This window comes from Centrocercus urophasianus, unplaced genomic scaffold, assembly GCF_019232065.1.
Source record: "Centrocercus urophasianus isolate 14NV4802_14NV808 unplaced genomic scaffold, USGS_Curo_1.0 seq_9, whole genome shotgun sequence".
NCBI lineage: Eukaryota > Metazoa > Chordata > Aves > Galliformes > Phasianidae > Centrocercus > Centrocercus urophasianus.
In genome coordinates this window covers 11,791,811-11,807,797 of record NW_024885532.1, presented here as the reverse complement: position 1 = coordinate 11,807,797, position 15,987 = coordinate 11,791,811, and the positions used below count along the sequence as shown (strand labels likewise).

The following is a 15,987-nucleotide window of genomic DNA, read 5'->3' as shown; positions in this document are numbered from 1 at the left end:
ACTGTTTATATTTTATATATATAACATATTATATATATATAATATAATTTCAGTGTAACATTGACATTTTCCCCAGGAAACTTAAGAGATCATTCTGATATACATACATATATATATATATATATGTATTATTTTGTTTATTCGTTTATTTGTTTGTTTTCTTTGTTGATTTGCTTGACATTTTCCACTTATAAGTCCTCTAGAAATATTCTAAATTAAAAAATTAATTTGATGTATGGTCAATGTCTCTTCCCATTCACTGACTAATAGTTATCTCTAACATACTTGTAAACGCGGTCTTGTGAGGACAGATTATTATCTTCTACAAATTAAATGTATCTCTATCTTAAAGCCAGTATTACCCATCACTATTATAAATAAATAAATAAATAAATAGATAAATAAAATCATGTATTGCCTATAGAGAAAAAAGGTATTTAGAAGCTCCTTCTCATTCTAGCTACTACTGTGTGTTTTGGATAACACACTTAGCTACATAGCTATTTGTGACTTTAAAATGGCCTTCCTAGTTCATCTAGAAGACTTACTAGTCTGTCTAGAAGACATTGCTTTACTTCCAGTAATTGCCCATATAATTTTTATGCTCTCATTATTGAGGAAATAAAAAACAACTGCATATAAACAATTTATACTAACCTTTACAGGTTAAATTCTGAATATTTGCAATTTGAATCTGACTGCCAGCTTAGTAAAATATGCAAAGTAATGTAACACAGCATGACTGTAACTACAGATGACTCTAAGAAAGATGTTTTTGTAATATCTCAGATTGAAAACCTCCATCACTGGTAAAAGCATGATATTGTTCATTAATATTTTTTGTGAAAAATAATTTTCTCTTTAATTTTAGCAGAAATCAAACAGGAAAACACAAAGCAAAACTATGATTTTTACTTTACCCAATGTTTGTACTATTTTTCTCCTGTTTACTCAATCATAGATGGCAACAGCACAGGAGACTCACAGCAATAAAGCCAGTTGTTCTCTTTGTTTTCAGAAGGGAATTCTGTGTGCAATCATACATTTCTTTTATTAACATCAGTGGGATACTTGTATATTATACATATTTCTCTGAAAAATACTTAGCAGTAAGACTGTATCAATGGAAAAATATAACTATTGGTGCAATTAATTTATCCCCTAGTTATTAATAGAAAATCAGCCCATGGTCAGTAAGTATTTAGACTCTAAAAGCCTAAAATAACATTACTGTTATCCAGGAACACTGCAATATCACTAAAGGCTGTGGCTGTAACATACTTTGGCATAACTGGGTCATGACTCCAAAAGGTGAATTTATGTGCAAGACAGGGAAACATCTTCAGCTTTCTTACTAGTACCCACATATCATTTTGCTGTGATCCACCTTCCTTTACCCTTTATCCTCTCTGATGCTGCACACAGACTTTCAAAATTTCATCTAGAAGAAATTAACAAATACACAGTGGAAAGGAACAGACACTTGTTTAAAGTTGTCTGGGGAAATTTATTTTCTCTTCCTTTTAAATGTGTAGATATACAGCTGAATAAGAAAATATGGCCCCACCTCATTTGTTTTATTTGTGTATTTAATTATATTTTGTTAGTTAATTATTTATATCTATCCCGGCAGTTCCCAGAAAGACTTAACCTTGCTTGTTCCAGACTCTGAATATTTTGATTATCTTTCTTTAAATGTACAAATAATTAAACACTGTTCATTGTTGCGTTTTTGTTTTTTGTTAGTGTTTCTTTTTTATTTTTAGGTTTTTTATTTTTTCAATAAATATTTTTCAAGTCCTGGTTTCAGCTGGGATAGAGTTAATTTTCTTGAGCGTGGCAAGTATGATGCTGTGTTTTGGATTTAGAGATGTTGATAACACATTGACATTTTAGTTGTTGCAGAGCAATGCTTACACACAGAGTCAAGGACTTTTCAGCTTCAGGTACTGCCTTCCTAAGTGGAAGCAGGAAGGGGCACAAGGGAGGGAATAAGACTAGGTCAGCTGACCTAAACTGGCCAAAAGGATAATCCACATTCTGTGATGTGATGCCATGCTGAACAACAAAACTGGGGGAGTTGGCTGCAGGGGCTGCCACTGCTTGGGAATCAGCTGGGCAGGTGGTTGCAAATGTACTGTGCACCACACATTCTGTACGTCCTTTTTGTTGTTACTGGTTTTATCTGGTTTTTGCTGTTGTTGGTTTTATTATTTATTTATTTATTTATTTGAACCTAAGCCCTGCCCATCCCATCTTCTGGCCACCCCCTGACCCATGTCATCATGGTGGTGGGTCTGTCCCACTGAGCAGCCCTGCCCAGCCTGGGCATGCATCCATCTCCTGGCAACAACAATCTATAAGTGAGCTATTAGCACTGTCTGAGGGGCACAGGGAGGAGGGCACGGTGCAGTGCCAGCTCAAGGTATGGCAAAAAATTGTATGTATTTTGATATAATGGCTAAACACGGTTTTGCGAAAAGCAAAAAAAAAGTAAACTTGCTTTCTGTTATGGTAAAGGAATTGAGAATAGGTTTCAAGATTGCAAGAAAAATCACTGATCTTTTGGTACTTTCGCAACTCCATTTTCATTCAGCAATACATTCTTTAATTGGTATGTATAGATTTGCAATGAGATATTCAACAAAAAAATCTGACCGTGTCTCTTTATTAGACTTTTATAAGAGAAAAATATCCCTCACTTCACAGTCATGCCTTATTCCTGTCATTCTTTTTGTACAATTTGTATATTTGTGAACAATTATTGTCTGGAACAAAGCACAGGAGAGTAAAATTTCATAAAAAATTTCTAATGGACACCTTGAGAACCTTGAGTACTAAGAATTGGAACCACTGCCATCAAACCAGACTGATGCATTAGTTTCACAAAAACTGGTCAGATATCCCACTAGTTTTATGGGTTTTTGCTCTTTTTAATTACTGTTTTAATAAAAATATTAACAATCAAAATGTTTTGTTATTTACATACATTAACTACATTATACGCTTCATGAAGGCTATTCCAAAAGTAATTTTTCCTGTGTTATTATGTCGGCCTACAACATCAGAGGCAGATGTTGGTATTGGCAGTAAAGGTTGAACCTTCCCACCAATATTCTGTTACATGTTGTTGCTGTGTGACAGATAGCAGTAGAGGGGCAGACATAAAATGGCATCTGATATGGAAGTAAAGTGGTATCATTGAACTCTTCCTTATAGGAAAAATGGCATCCACTCACATGATGATAAAATCTCACTGAATGTTTGTGGAGACCAAACAATGGATGTGAGCACAGAGAAGTGTTAGGTGGTGTGTTGCAGGAGTGGCAACAAGTGACAGTGGGTCACCTCTACTGATCCAGGTTTTGATGAGCATGGCATGCAGGCTAATGTTCATCACTGGTAGAAATGCATAGATAATGGTGTAAGTATGTTGAAAAGCAGTGTTTTGTAGCTGGGAATTTGTTCTATCAAACAGAGGTACTGTGCTCATTATATCTATTGTAGTTTCCATGAAAATAAGTAGGAAGCATTCATTTTTGAGTGACCTACATGCACATGGCCCAAGACAATTCCTCTTCACAGTGAGGCCCAGGCAAGCCAAAAGGTTGGACAGCAATGGATTAAGATTTATTCATTTAGATTTGATACCCATGGAAGACTTGATTAGTGTTTAGTAGACAGTTTTAAAGGAAGTAACCAGAGTTACGCAAGTTAAATTAACAGGCGTTGCTGAAATTCATCAACATCTGCACAACTTCTTGCACACAATTTTCAAATATCAAGTGTTCACTAATTTTCTACTTAACTCAAAAGCACTGTCCCCATGTCTCCTCCTCACTCTGACAATGTTCAATATTAGAGTTTCTATTGCCCATACCTTGACTTCGTTCTATTTTAAAGCAGGACAGACTCTACATAATTTCTTCTGAAGGCACCCAGTTTCTATATTATGCACACAACTGAGTCAGTACAGTAGATCATAACACCATGCCACCCTCACATGTTTGTGTAGCCTGAGGTTGCTTGCTTATGTAGTAATATGACCTTCATATTTGTAAAATATAGACATTCTCCACCACAGCATGTGGCAGGTCACGTATGTACCCCAATTCTATGACCTAATGAAGGTACATTTCATTTGCATTTCACAGGCAAACTTACATTTGTCCTGTGATATGTCTGCATTTTGGTCATATGTGATGCTTGGAAAAAGAGAACAACAAAATCATTCATCTAGACCTTGGCTAGATTTTTGCTGTTTTCTTATTTAAAAGAACCTTAACATTGGAGGCAGGGAACAAACTGTAGGCAAAATGATCTTTTCTAGAAAGTTAAATCTGCTTGGTTGCTAGTAACCTATCCTTAGTGTAGCTGAAAAAAGAGAATGGTGAGGAAGTTTGATGCTCCACTCTTCTTTGAAATTTATACCTCTGTACTGAAAAGGATGCAAGATGTGCCTGGACTAAAGGAGAATAAAGGAAAATTGACCCAATGACAAGAGTTCTGTCCCATGTATTGAAGCATCATGGATTTCAGGTGGTACTTATGTATTTCCTAATAAAGTCATAAACCATATTGTGAGCAGTGACCACAGTACAAAATTTCCCCGTTTCACAAATCCTGTTAAGAAGTTTGAACTTGTATCTGTACTTCAGTTATGGAACTGTTGGGCCATAGTTCACTTATGTATCTGCGGTAGTCCTTTCATTACAGTAACCACAGAATATGGAAAACGCTGTTTAAGTGTCATTGATAAGAGAAACTGCCACTGTGCACAGGCTATTATAATAGCCTCTACTGTTTTAAAGAGAATACTTATCATTTTCTATCAAGGTAGGAAAATCAAGCTAGCTAAATATATATACGTATAGGTGCATATAGTGAAGTACTTTTTTATATAGTCCTGATAGAGATTTAAATGTATGGGGAAAAAAAAACAAACAAAAAAAACCGAACAAACATGCCTTGATGGTATGTGAAAGGACTCCCAGAGATACAGTGAGACACAGAGACATACTGAAAAAATCCAAAGAGTTTTACATGCAATCTGTTTACCCCGATGGGTGATTTGTCATGATGTGGAAAATCAAAGTAAGGAACAGTAAGTCGAAAAACACAATGAGAAAAAGCAAAAAGAAGTCACTGGTTTCTTAATGATCTTGGCTCTCATTTTCTCTCTTCAGCACATAAGATTAGTTTTAAAAAATAATTTAAAAAAAAGCAATGAAAGCAATGACCGAATTTCATGTTCGTGTTTTCTGTAAAACAACATTGAATGCATTCTTAGCAAATTAATCCCAGTCATTTATCCTGAAGTCGTGCAGCACTCTCATATTCAATCACGAGATTAGCTAACCTGTTGATGCTGAATGCTTTGCTCATTAGGTTGCTGTCTAGAGACATTGACTGCACACATTTGTCAAAAAAATTACTAGGAACTTTACTGTACATGCATGCAAAGCAAAAACATTAGATATTTTATTAACTTTTTTGTACCTTTGAAAAAAATATTCTTTATAGATTTCAACTGGTCTGCTAGAAGAATGCTAAATGTTGCAGAATTGCCACATTTTATAATTTGTATAAGATCCAAAAGTTACAACAACTAAAACAAAAACCACACAAATAAAACAAAACAAAACAAAAGCCATTTACAATTATGTTCTTTTGTATCAGGCAGATATAATACTTTATTTCTAAATAACAACTGCTTTTTATCTTTTTTCATTGTTAGAACTCAAAACATCACTAATAAAGGGATCCTGTATACTTTTCATAAAACAAATACAAAGGGCCATAAAGTTGAAAGAATTTGCTTAGGAAAACAAAGCAAAGAGGCTTTGGCCCTATGTTGCATAGTGCTTTCTGAATATAACTGAATTGACTCGATACATTTGCAGGAAAAAAAGTATATTGGGAGTTAGAAGCTGCACAAACAAAGGTTGTATGTAATGAATACAGTATGGCTGCATTATTTCTTGCACTAACATTTTGCTTCTTCATGCAACATACCGCTGCAAAAATTGCATCTGGAGAACATATGATCACTGAATTTGTGGGGAAAAAAAATCTTCATTCTAATATTAAACACTAGCATCTAGGCAAATGTATACCTTGGACAATATTTGAATCAGGCTGTACTATGCACACAATAGACATTCTGACTACTGAATAGGAAATCTGCAGAAAATTTGGTAATACCCTTTGAAGTCTATTCTTTGAAGACATTACTTTAAGTGAAATGAGCTTACTTATAAAAGAAGTGCTTCTTTGTGAATGTTTTTGTGAATGCTTTTATGAGAGACACATTTCAAATAGCTTTAAATATCATTTCCACCTTGGCACTGCAGCAATTTGAAATAACTATTTATTAAAGAAATGTTTCTCTGTTTAGTAAATGAGATATACCTAAATAGTAAGATACATTTCATTAGCCTGTAATAAAAAGAGCATTTAAGACCAATGTTATTAAACACCCCAATGCCATTTTCATCAAATTCTCTGCTGTGGTCTAATACACAATCTAATTTTTTATGTACTGTAACTGACAGCTTCTAAATTCATTCATTTGTTGCGGTTTCTTTAAATCCCAAATTACTCGAAAGTTTCAGCAAATTAGTTTATCCAAATAATCTTATGAACTGATTAAGCTAAAATGGTTGTATTAATTTAGACAAATCTGAACAACTGGCTCCTCTCCACTCCTTTAAGCTGATCTACAGAAAGGCCTACCTGGATGTTAGTCAGAAGGGTCTCTATGGAGGACAATCCATCAGGGAATAGAAAAGGAGATGGAAAACCTGGAGGTAGTGGTTGCCCATGCCCAGTTAGAGAAAGTTTGTCAAGGCTGTCTCTTGCAGTTGGTGTGGAGAGCGGGGTCTCATCTGTATGTGATTGAAACAAAAATATAGAACAAGTTACGCTTGTCTGTTTTTATTAGACTTCAGTAATGGCTTCCCTAGTGGTTTCCAGAACATTTATTGCAAATTGGTTCCTGCTATCAGGAGAAAATGCTTTCTGCTGAATTTTCTTTAATGAAAAAGCTGTGGAGATACAACAAGATAACATTAATGAGTAACTTTATAAGCCTTTTAAATGCAGTCTCTAATGAGACTGAGTTTACAGTGCCATAGAATCTTTTTAAAACAAATATTATCTCACATATACTCGTGATAAAATATTCAAGCTGACTTTATGGGCACCTCACCAATTATCTCATTTTAGTTTGTGTTCTATTTGAACTGACAATAGAATATTTGCTAGCATGACATATATTTCATATAAGAGAAAAATTTGAACATAAGGTTTGCTATACAATTAACCCTTCCCACACAATGCTTTCATTTACAGGTCAGAAGATTCTGCAAACAGAAAATCTACAGACTGTCTAGGCATTTTTAATCAAAAAAGTATACCTGATTCGCACAGCTGAAAAATGCTCTGAACAATAAATGATATTAACAGCATGGTTACAATCATTGGCCTAATTTTTTTTAAACACAGACATGTTCTAACAATTAGTGCTCAACTCCTTAGTGGAATCATCATAACAATCAGATCTGATCAGTTGTGACATCACAACGGGAAAAGACTCCCCGAGTCTGCAGACTTCTAAGATTAGTGTTTCATAGATAATCTGTGAGTGGATTATAAAGTAAGTGAAGAAAAAAAAAAAAAAAAAAAAAAAAAAAGAAAAAAAAAAAAAACTTCGTTATACGTCTTTTTTCTTTCTTTCTTTCTTTTTTTTTTAATTTTTGAAATGTTTTTAGACTACCGTTGATATGATACAGAAATTTAGGTCAAGCTCATTGCACCAGATGTTAATCTGAATTCTTCAAAAAGGAAAACTATTTATACATGTATTTAGATATATATATCTATTCATATTTGTCTTAGTAATGGCTCAGTCATTAACTGAAACACTGATGTATCTCAATACAATTCCGTGGCATCAGAATGCATACAGAACTCTGCACAGCTGTTTGACTACATGAGAGTTTGTCAGCCTTAGTCTATTTCATTTACCTTTGATCAACATGATACATATTTTTTGAAGTGTATTAATTACTTTTTTTTTTTTCTGCAATGTATTTTATTACAGTTTTAATGAATAGTTGTAGTTCACTTTTTATTCTAGCATACACATTGGGAAACGTATGATATAAAAGTCCTGATGCTATTTTCCTAAAAAGAAATAAAAAGAAGTGAGGTGCTGTATATTGTAAAGTGGCAATAGTCTAGAGATAGAAAAATTGAAGTCTTTTCCAAGAATGGGTTAGAGTGTTTCAGCAGCCAAGGGAAAGCACACTATAACTCAGAATCCCTGAATTCATCCCAGAATTTCATTTCCATCAACATTCCAGACAAAAGAAATCTCTGTTAAGCACTTTTAGTTTCTTATTCATTTCTCCATCTCCTCGTGGGCTCCACTGTGCTGGCCAGAACTTAATGGTGCTAGCATAAAAGCTGCATCCACAATCTATTTTGGCACAGAAATGCCAAAATAGGCTCCTCGGCTTGTCCCACCTGGCTCTTTCTATAGCTAGTGAAGAGAAATACAGCGTTTTAAGGTGCTAATCCATATAAACTATTATAGCCATCAGAAGGATACAGAAGGAGAAAAATCTTCCTCTAGAAGTTCCTGTTAACTGTAAGAGGAGCCTCAGATGACTTGTTCAGATAGAAAGATCTACATTTGGAATGATCAACCATACCATGAAAACTGTTCTTCTCAGTTCACAGGGGCTTAGGCTGAGAGTAGCCTACAAAAGGAGTAAAAGCCCATTTAATATTCTCTGTGTTTTACAATCTGTGGCACAATTTTTACTTTCTCATAAAGTCTTAAGTAAAAAGTTTACCAAGCTAAGCTTTGTGAAACAAAGTAATGTTTACCAAGGAAAGCTTCAGCCCATAAAAAGATTTTGTTAAGTATATTTCATCAGATTTTCCAGTCTGATCTCAACAGACTGTTCAGAAAAACTGGCTGTAGATGACTGAACCTATATCTTACAAGATTAAAAGTAGACAATGAAAAATGTACTCTGTGTGCATCATCTATTCCTCACGCTATTCTGCTGTCTGTCATCATTTTGCTGTAACATACAATAACTTGACCCTAAATAATATTTTTTTATTTTCTTTTCAACTTTAAAAATATTATAGATATATTCACCACATTAGGAAAAATAAACAAATAGGTAATCCTGGATATTGTAAACTACATTACTGCTCTCAAGTATTCCTTTTAGTTCATCATCTTCTGAAATCATGTTCTAGTGTGAAGAATAATTCTTTTTTTTTTTTTTTTTTTTTTAATTCCAAACTGCTGTCAGTATTGTTATGTGTTCATTAATCATAACAAACAATTCAAACTTAAACAAAAATTATTATAGACTGATAAAGGCTGCACGATATTATTTTTGATTGATGTAAATATGGCTTTCACAAATGTTTCATACACAATGTTAAAAAAGCTACAAACCTCCTGTTTGGTATTCATGTGAGTTTTTGACTGAAGTCCTCCATATACTAGTGGTCCCCGTGAAAGTATTGACTTGCATGGCATAGAAAGGAAGAGTTTAATCACTAGTATGCATCATGGAACTAAATTATACAAATGTGAAAGTATGCCTCTAGGTTTGTCACAGAGATAGGCCAAAAATCTCTCATCCTTCTTGAAATAACTTAAAATCTTACTAAAATTTTAGGCCTTGAGCTGAAAAAATGTTTTAAAACATATCAGATAAAACTCACCTACCTAAAAAAATACATAGACCTTACTTTGCTTAAAAACTGTTCTTTCAATGTAATCGTTGAGATAAAGAAAACTCCTAACATAGGTCTTACCTGAGATTTTGGGCAAAGGATTAAAGTCTCTGCTTCACTTTAATTATAAATACATGTTTTTTGCTGTATTTTAGGCATGCTCAAAACATGTTTGTAATGGTTTTCTCAACAATGTATGGCACCGTTTTTCAATAGGCAAAATAACTTCAAAAGATTAAAGTTATGGATAATAGAATGAACTCAAAATCCAAACTCTTCTATTATAATAAATAACAGAAACAAATTTACACTGAAGGGGAAGACTAGAGAGTTGAACTTACAGTGAACTTAGTTTAATGAAATTTAAACTCAGAAAAAAATGTCAGACTAATGTGGCTTTGTTTTCCTGATGTCCCATGTGAAATAAACTTTGAGTGTGAGTATGTTTGAAACAGAGCAAATGTACATATTATACACAGGAAGCATGAATATTTGTGGATGTGAGATAAGCAATGATTGAGGGAATCTTGAAAAAATGCATTTTTAAGAAAAAGCACATTGTAAACATGGCCAATTAAAACAAAACCACATATCTTAGTAGCAATAATAATATGACCTCTTGCCACTGAAGCATTTAAAAATCTTCCATTCCTGCCTAAGCTCTCTTTTCTCAACACAGTGTTCCATCTTTGTTTCCAAATAATCATTAACATAGCATCTTTTGAACTGTTGCAAAGGAACTACTAATGGTCCTCAACCTACAAGAGGAGCAACACTGCAAAAGCGATAAGCCCTTGCTGGGAGACAGAGATCTGGCATTTTTAGTCTGAATACATCAAAGGAAGCATTCAAAGAAAAGTTGGGGCAAGAGGAGAAATAGGTTCAATCTACAACTCCATTGTCAGAGCTGGGAGCAGAACAGTAAAAGAGGTGAAAAGAAAGAACAAGGTTGAACAAAGAAGTGGCCAGGCCTGTCTTGGCTTGTGCTGACCACCAAGATGTTATAAATTAACAGAAAAACAAGGATTGGACAAACTATTATTGAAATCTCTGCAGTATCAGAGCAGAGATGAATCTGCATGTGACACTGGAACTAAATCACCATAACAGGCAAGTCTGAAATCAACACATATCTTCAAAATATTTGCAGATGCCACATCCATTAAACCAGTTGCTCCTCAGTTTCAAAAAGTAACCTGTTTTTGATCAAACTAGATTTTATCTGTGAACAACAGCAGGTTTGGGCCAAATACAAGTAACATTTTTCACATTTTCACACTTGGTATGTTGCCATTCTATTTTGTTCTTCATGAGATAACATGGAAATAGACACTATGGAAGCTGTGACAGCTATTTAAACAATAATAGATGAACAGTGGTAGCCAGTCTATTGTCTGTGTTTCCAAATGCAAATAGGAAAAGTTTAGACTGGTCACCAATCAAAATGGAGAATGTTGATATTTGAAAGCAAGAGATAATGGCTGACTCAAAAAATACTCCATAGATTAATGTCTTTCTATAATTTTAATGGCTCTTTGTTAAGTGTCCTGATGATTTTTTGGTTCTCTACTTCAAACATTTATTCCTAAAACAACTCACTCATAGCATTTAGTGCAAGCACAAAGGCAAACGTATTGTGGGTTGACACTGAGATGTGGAAGTTTGGAAACTGGTATGACTTGAAAAGGAGATAGAGACTGATAAAGAATTGAGTGAAAGCTAAACTGAGAAAACAGGATAGGAAGAGACTTAAGATAGACAAATAGTTTGGAGAAGGATAGTGAAACTGAGATGAAACCATGGAGAAAAAAGTGCCCAAGGAGTAAGAAATTTGTACTAACTCAGCAAGAAATTAACAAAATGCTATGCTGTTCAACACAACATATTTGTATAAGCTACGATTGTTGTGTTTCAAGCACAGTACTTCACTGCAAATGAAATTTATTACTGGTAAAATCAAATGCATAAAAACATCTACTTTAAAGATAAGCATTTTAGTTTTGTTAAGGAACTAATGCTGTAAAATCACTATAAATGAATGAATGGCAAAATATATCCAAAAAGTAAAAATGTAATTAGTGATGATGTGAGGATTTCTTCAGGCTCTTTGGACTAGATCACGTTCAGTTTATTCTTCATTTTATATGTCCCGAGGAGGGCCTCAGAGTCAATCAGCACAACTTATCTAATTTTCTCTTTCAATAAAAGGATTATTCTAATAACTTTTATCTTATTTTGCAGCCTATTACCAATTGGGGTTGGGTTAAGTAGTATTTACTGGTTTATTTATTCTAAGGATTTCACAATATTTTAGAATAAATTATCCTTCATATTTTTTTAACAAATGTATTTTACCATATAATAAAATGTTAAAATGCTAGTATTGCTTCGACATTTGGAAGCGTAATAATATATAATGCCCCAAATAGAATAATACTGTTTTGCTGTCCCTACATCAAAAATTGTTCTGTTCACTCACAGAAATTTGCACAGAACAAAAGTGCATTTTATGCATTTAAGTACACCAAATGGTCAGGAAAAGCAGGATATTCAGAGGTGACTCCAAAAAGGAATTCAGCATATATAGTACAAGTATCTTGAACACCTGATGATAACGAACTTTAGCTAACCCTAAAGAAATACAAATTCTAAGGAAAAATGATGGTAAGAAAGGTACATTAAATATTTTAATGTGTTTTTAAACAATATATTAGTATAAACACAAGGCATGTGATAATATTGTAACTTGAAGTTCTTAAATACGAGTACTATGCCCATTACTTCGTTTTTAAAGATACTTAAATGCTACTGGCAGAGATCTAATACTGATAAAAGCCAACTGTGCTTTGGACGCTGAAAAAAGTACAAATGTATTTTACTGATTCATGTCAAATGTCCCAGTTAGCATTCTACTAGCTCCACTCCATCAGCCAGGTAATTCTGAGTGCTAACAGGAATGCTCCTTCGCTTCATAGCAATTCTACAAGAATTACAAGTGTACAAGTGTATGTGGAGAGTTGTGTGAATGTGGCTCATTACACATTCATAAATGCAATTCTCAGCTTTTTCTGGAGTCATGTTCATAATCTGAACTTGTGTCAATAATCATCTACGCAACAAAGAGGACTTCCTATGTGGTTGGGAAATCAAAACCTACCACACATGATACTAGCCATCTCGTTTCTTTTACTGTGCTGGCTTTAGAAGCTCACAGCCTACCCCAGGTAGCCCAACTATCTTTCTGGCTTTCCTGAATATATGCAACATCAAAGATCAAGCCAAGTATGCTGAATCAGACCAGGATTTATGATTAGCATCAAACGTTAAATTAGGGATTGGACTTAAAAACAGAATGAGTGTATTGCATACTAAGCCTTACATTTTCAAAATTATGAACAGATAAAAACAACACACAAGCGAATATGTCCAATGCATACAATCTTAATTTTGTATTGCCTGTTCTCTACACTTTAAATGTCTTTGTATGGCTACCACAAAAGGCAGAGAAAAAATACCATAAAAAGTAACAAATATATTTTGCTTGATTTTACTGGATTATTTCAAATGAAAAATGCTTTGGCTTAATACTCAGGACCATCTATTCTTTTGGAATTTAAGGTGATTAAAGAATAATGAAATAACAGACGTTTTATGTAAGTTAAAAGTTGTAAGAAGGGAATTCTTGATAAGCACAGTTGGTAACTTGTAATTCTCTGAAAGTGAAGGTTTTATGCCTGGAACTGCACTGCATTCATACTGTTTTTTTTTTGTTTGTATTGTGGATTCATAGAATCATAGCATCACAGAATGACTTGGGTTGATCCTCAAGGATCATTAAGCTCCAGCCCCCTTGCCACATACAGGGCTGCCATACTCCACATCTAATACTAGACCAGGCTGCCCAAGGCACCATCCAACCTGGGCCTGAACAGTTCCAGGGGCAGGGCATCCACAAGCTCTCTGAGCAGACTGGATTGTTTTCATTTGGTTGATTGGTTGGTCTGTGTTCAATTAATATGCCTAATATTCATTCTCTTCAGAAAAAAAAATGAAGCCCACGTTTTCAGAAACTCCCTATATAGTCATGTTGCAATTATGGTGTATTGAGCATCAGCACTGCCACAGCCTTGTCACATGGCCTCTGGTAACCTGCTAACGGCAGACTGGATTACCAACCAGAAAGTGAAAAGACAGTGGTATGCCTGTGCAGCACTCAGCAGTTGCCATTCATTCAGCAACACATAACCTGACAACAGCTCCCAGCAGTGTTGGTGAGCAGATGAGGTAGACTGCATACACTTGGCACCTGGTGTAAAGAGACAACACAAAAATAAACATGAAAGCTGTGCTACCATTCAGCGAGACTTGGACAGGCTGGAGAGCTGGGCAGAAAGGAACCAGATGAGGTTTAACAAAAGCAAGTGTAGAGTCTTGCATCTGGGGAGGAATAATTGCATGCACCAGTACAAGTTGGGGGATGACCTGCTGGAGAGGAGCTCTGCAGAGAGGGACCTGGTCTCCTGGTTGACAACAGGTTGGCCATGAGCCAGCAATGTGCCCTTGTGGCCAAGAAGACCAGTGGCGTTTTGGGGTGTAATAAAAAAAACGTGTCCAGCAGGTCGAGGGAGGTGATCCTCCCCCTCTACTCTGCCCTGGTAAGACCTCATCTGGAGTACTGCGTCCAGTTCTGGGCTCCCCAGTACAAAAAAGACAGAGATCTCTTGGAGAGAGTCCAGCAGAGGGCCACAAAGATGGTGAAGGGCCTGGAGCATCTCTCCTGTGAAGAAAGGCTGAGTGAACTGGGTCTATTTAGCCTTGAGAAAAGAAGACTGAGAGGGGACCTGATCCAGGTCTATGAATATCTAAGGTGGGGGGGCAGAGTGACGAGGCCAGACTGTTTTCAGCAGTTGTGGAGACAGGACAAGGGGAAACGGTCGGAAATTGCAGCATAGGAAGTTCCGCACAAATGTGCGCAAGAACTTCTTTACAGTGAGGTGACGGAGCACTGGAACAGGCTGCCCAGGGAGGTGGTGGAGTCTCCTTCTCTGGAGATGTTCAAGACCTGCCTGGATGCCTACCTGTGCGACCTACTGTAGGGAACCTGCTTTGGCAGGGGGGTTGGACTCGATGGTCTCTGGAGGTCCCTTCCAACCCCTATGATTCTGTGATTCTGTGTAAACAGTCCTTCACAAAGTATATCTGAGAAATTAAAGAGAAGTCAGAAGTGGTTTGAACACTTTGCATGTATGCTGGCTTAAACTGGTCTTCCACCAGAGCAGAAAAATCTTTATCTGGTCAGAATTTCTAAAGCTGTATCTATTGATGTAGTTGTTTCAGTCAACATTCTTACAAAATAAGTGTCACGTTTCTTCTGTACTTAACAGCAGAAAATATCATATTTTAGGTAAAGATATAAAGTAACAGCTCAGTAACAGCTCTTTTTAACCTGCTTTAAATACATGTCTGTTCACATTTACTTCACTTTCCTGTATGGCATCCCAATCATTACACTTGATTTTAATAACTTCATCAATAAAAACAGAATATTTTTGCATACCCCTAATATTTAGGTTGATAATGTATTAATTAGACCTCTGAATTAGATGACCAACCTAAAAATGTCTACCATTGGAATCACACTAAGAAGAGCTGTTCCCAACCTTAAATGCCAAAATTCCTATCTCAGATGTATTAGCACCTCACTCTTACAGCTAAAGATGCCAATAAAATAACAGAAAAAAATAATTAAAAAAAGCCAGATCGTCTCAACCAACACAGTGCCTCGGGATACTGACTAATAGACTCGGGAAATCTTGAATATGTAAGGAAAAACTCCAAATGCACTGGAAGAAATCCTGCCTCAAAAAGAAAGCAACTGGAAGACAGTGCTAGCCAAGCCCTGTACACACACAACTTAAGGTAATCACCATTATACCACGAGCGGCTGAGTAGCAGTCTTTAATTAAGCATCTAAATGGAAATACAGAAATTTTTTTAATAGAAATATGTGATATAGTAACTCCAAGACCTTAGTTCCTCTCATAGCCAGTATGGAAATAGCAATCAAAAACAAAAGCATTTTGACAAATTCTCACTAGCAGTAAGAATACAAAATGAGTGTGTTATTCAAACATCATGAAGCAGCACAGCACAGAGGCTTCCTTAGTTTTGGAGCTAAAAATACACATTCACATAAAAGACTGTTGATTATACTTAAAT

General features: G+C 35.4%; 1 protein-coding gene across 1 annotated transcript in view; it reads right to left on the bottom strand.

Annotated features, from left to right (window-relative positions):
• The window catches only part of DACH1 (dachshund family transcription factor 1), a 358,551-nt gene that overhangs the window by 44,823 nt on the left and 297,741 nt on the right, over positions 1-15,987 (bottom strand). The window contains exon 7 of the mRNA XM_042839321.1: positions 6,736-6,887. Within this exon, the coding sequence (XP_042695255.1) occupies positions 6,736-6,887 (152 nt within the window). The remainder of the gene's footprint in view (positions 1-6,735; positions 6,888-15,987) is intronic.